The sequence below is a fragment of the Leptosomus discolor genome, unplaced genomic scaffold (genome assembly GCF_034619465.1).
Source record: "Leptosomus discolor isolate bLepDis1 unplaced genomic scaffold, bLepDis1.hap2 HAP2_SCAFFOLD_40, whole genome shotgun sequence".
In the NCBI taxonomy this organism is placed as follows: domain Eukaryota; kingdom Metazoa; phylum Chordata; class Aves; order Leptosomiformes; family Leptosomidae; genus Leptosomus; species Leptosomus discolor.
In genome coordinates, this window is record NW_028237745.1 from 1,659,757 (window position 1) to 1,663,687 (window position 3,931).

A 3,931-nucleotide genomic window follows, 5' to 3' on the forward strand; every position below is an offset into this window, starting at 1 on the left:
GATTCTTAAGAAGCTGTTACAACGATTACGGATCATGGTCCGCATGCATTTCTTGATGTCATCTATTTCGATATGTTTTATGTAGTCATTATTAATGTCAGAAAGAGGCGGAAAGATAAAGATGACTGGTTTTGCTGAACATAATGAAATTACTCTTGCTGGTTAAAGAACCGTAGCATCGTATACGCAAAGAGAAGGGTTACAACGTGGAACACTTTCCTGGTAATAATACTGCAGAAAAATCTCGGGGGATTATGAGTGGCTGTGGGCTAAACACGCGAATGAGCCTGGATTTTCCTCTTTGAAGAAAAACCCAAGCAGCTAATCCTGGCAGGTTGCGCTGCGCTTCTGTTAATGCAACATACATGAGGTAACTAATCCGTGGTGCTCCGTGCTGGTGAGGTCCCACCTGTAGTAATCTGCCCAGGTGATGGTACCAAAGTTTCAGACAGAAGGTTTAGAGCATAGCAAGGCGAGGACAGCGCTTATAACCATCGCTACTTACAGAATACCAAATCGAGCATTTTCATCACTGTATTCTATGGTGCTTTTTTCTAAGAGTTCAAAAGCTTCAAAATGGAGAGTCCAAGAATTTGAAAGAGTTACCACATCAGGAAAAAAAACCTCACACCGCTAAATTTATTTCTCTCGTGTAGGTTAAGTTGTCGATCTTAATGCAAGGAGTTTTGTAGGCAAGAATTTGCCTGATTTGAGTGCCCTTTCTTTAAATGGCAGGATTATCGCTCTCATCCTTCAAACTTCTTTCATATGCGTACATCATGACTTCAAATAAGTAGCCATTAGTCTATTTTAGATAAAACACACGCATTTCTATAAAGATCACTTTGTTTTTTCCTTACCTGGTAGATTTTAGGATCTCTCATTAGTTTTTCTACAGGATACTCGGTGTTAAAGCCATTTCCTCCAAAAATCTGCGCTGCACCTGCGGCCACTTGGTTTGCAACATGACCCGCGAATGCCTTTGCAAGGGAAGCGCAGCAGGTATTGCTGCGCCCAGCATCGACTTCCCACGCAGCTCTCTGGGAAGCCATCCCACCCAGTTCCACCTTCGCTGCCGTTTCAGCAAGCGTGAAAGACGCTGCCTGGTGCTACGAACGATGACATAAACTAAGTCAACATTGCCTGCTTAAAATTCTGTGGCGTCCAAGAAGTTCTTGATTTGCAGATTCAACACACTCAGGAAATTGTGCCTGAGGAGTGCTACAGAATTTGGATCGGGCTCTCAACTCTGTGTTGAATTAGACTTCCATGTTTTAATTCTAAAATCCACTTAGTCATAGGGCTTCAATATTGAATCACGAAGTTGTGCTTTAGTTTTCGTGAGATCTGTCTTTATTCTTATTTCTTAAAACCTGGTAAGCAGTGCGATTGTTTTCTATTAATATCAATAATAATAATATTAAAAGTCTGGTTTCATGTACCTCACAGAGGTTGTTCCCTTCCCTCAAAATCCCTGTTCATTAGTCGAAGAACTTAAGTATGTCCTGATGGTACATAAGTTTCAGGGTTTGGGTGGAGTTTTCTTTGTGGTTTTGCTATTATCATCAACAAGTTTTAGAAGAATCCCAGGATTTGCTGCACAGCTAGATTTGCTTGGGCAGTGCTGACCTGTATACTTGAAAACCCAAGCAACGGCAGAGATGGAATAAATCACACGTCCTAAATATCAAGGAACAACCTCGAAAATCCACTAGTGGTACATCTGGTAGGAAAAGACAGCTTTTGGATGTATTTATTTTTATGTATTTAACTTACTTCAACAATTGGTTTCCCAAAGGTTTTTCTCTCCAAAGCATATTTAGTAGCTTCATCAAGTGCTCGTTTTGCCAACCCAACAGCACCAGCTGCCGCCTGAATTCAACAGAGCACAGAATGAAAATCAGAAATTCCTATTATATCCTTAAAGTAACATTTCCGACACTTACGGGTGGTCTGGCCTTATCAAAAGCTCCCACTGCAATTTTAAAGCCAGCTCCCTCCACAATTAAGACACTTTCTTTCAGAACTCTTACATCTTCAAAGACAATACCTCTTGTATCGGAGCAGCGCTGACCCATATTCATTTCCCAAAACGGGAAGTTTACAGAGGCTTTTAAAATTCATTTTTTGGCACAAATAAGAGCTTTCTGCATCGGAGAGGCCGTCGTCACGCGTACGGGCTGGAGAGTGGTGTGGAATGCCCTCCTGGACGCTCCTCGTTCTGGCTGTAGGCTAAAAGCAACAGCATCGGTCTTGCCAATCGTCTGCAGCGCTGTGAAATACCCTTTTTTGAATATTATTCTTTCAGTGGATTAAAGCAGAGCTATTTCAGGCTTTGTTAAAATAACGCCTTCAAGAGACATAGCTCCTTTGATTTCTCTGCGACCAGCCTTCTTTGCTATGAAAATTTTAACCGACTTGCCGAAATGTAAAGCCCTTCTCTGAAAGCTGGATTTTGGATAGTGCTTTATTTGGCGTAACAGGTCTAAGTAAGGTGTGCCAAATATTTGTAGCACCGTTACTGCCTTGGGGTGTTTGTTTCTTGATTGCTTGGTTTGTTACTGACAGCTGTGAGAATCGATTTTGTACTTAAAGCAGCAGAAAGACTTCAGCAGGGGGCTACCCTTCTTAAGTTATTATTTGGCACACACATCAGATTAGAAAAATGCTGCTTGTAATCTTGCACAGGCTTTGTACTGATGTGACTCCAGGCGTTTATGTTATTTGAATATTTCATGAAGATTTTTGCATATTCTTCCTATTTTAAATCAAGTCTCAAGCACACGGGATGGGGTGGCTTTGGGACTTTTGAATATCAGCTCAAGCCTGTGTTCTGTGCACCGCTTTATATAGGGTTCTGCTCCGTAGGTCGTGTTTCTATGGTGTGGGAGTTTTAGTTCCTGAGCAGCCCACTTTCTGTTCGTGTGTTGCTGATCTCTTACTTGTGTGGTTTCTGCAGACCTCACCTCTCAGTAGTCCTCATATCATCACAACAGGCCTGTGATACAGAGAAGTATGTCAATCCCATTTTACTGAGAAATAGTTTGTTTTTTTTGGTGAGCAGCATGAATTTTACTCTGAGCACGCTAACTGGGATCACACGCACACAACTGTGCTGGGTTGACCCTGGCTGGATAACAGGAGCCCACCAAAGCCGCTCGTGTCACTCCCCTCCCCAGCTGGGCAGGGGAGGGAAAATATAACAAAAGGCTCGTGGGTTGAGATGAGGACAGGGAAAGATAATTCACCAGTTACTGTCACGGGCAAAACCGACTCGACTTGGTGAAAATTAGTTTAATTATTACCAGTCAAATCAGAGTAGAATAATGAGAAATACAACCAGATCTTAAAACCACCTTCCCCCCCCACCCCTCCCTTCTTGCCAGGCTCAACTTTATTCCCGATTTCTCTCCCTCCTCCTCCCGAGCGGCACAGGGGGAGGGGGAATGGGGGTTGGGGTCAGTTCACCACACATTGGCTCTGCCCCTCCTTCCTCCTCAGGGGCAGGGCTCCTCACACGCTTCCCCTGCTCCAGCCTGGGGTCACTCCACGGCAGACAGTCCTCCACGAACTTCTCCAACATGAGTCCTTCCCATGGGCTGCAGTTCTGCACGACCTGCTCCAGCGTGGGTCTCCTCTATGGGGTGCAGTCCTTCAGGAACAGGCTGCTCCAGCATGGGGGGTCACAAGTCCTGCCAGCAAACCCGCTCCAGCGTGGGCTCCTCTCTCCACAGGTCCTGCCAGGAGCCTGTTCCACTGCGAGCTCCCCACAGGGTCACAGCCCCCTTTGGGCATCCACCTGCTCCGCTGTGGGGTCCTCCACAGGCTGCAGGGGGCTATCTGCTCCACCGTGGACCTCCACGGGCTGCAGGGGGACAGCCTGCCTCACCATGGTCCTCACCACGGGCTCCGGGGGAATCTCTGCTCCAGC

At 45.4% G+C, this 3,931-nt stretch overlaps 1 protein-coding gene across 1 annotated transcript; it reads right to left on the reverse strand.

The window, feature by feature from the left end:
* Positions 1–724: 724 nt before the first annotated feature.
* On the reverse strand, positions 725–2,974 carry LOC147413092 (medium-chain specific acyl-CoA dehydrogenase, mitochondrial-like). The gene is made up of 4 exons (XM_086480631.1): positions 1,947–2,974; positions 1,777–1,872; positions 861–1,109; positions 725–805 (listed from the first exon to the last, which is right to left on the reverse strand). Exons 1-4 carry the CDS (start codon positions 2,082–2,084, stop codon positions 725–727), a joined length of 564 nt encoding a protein of 187 aa, XP_086336757.1. The 5' UTR covers positions 2,085–2,974.
* Positions 2,975–3,931: the final 957 nt, after the last annotated feature.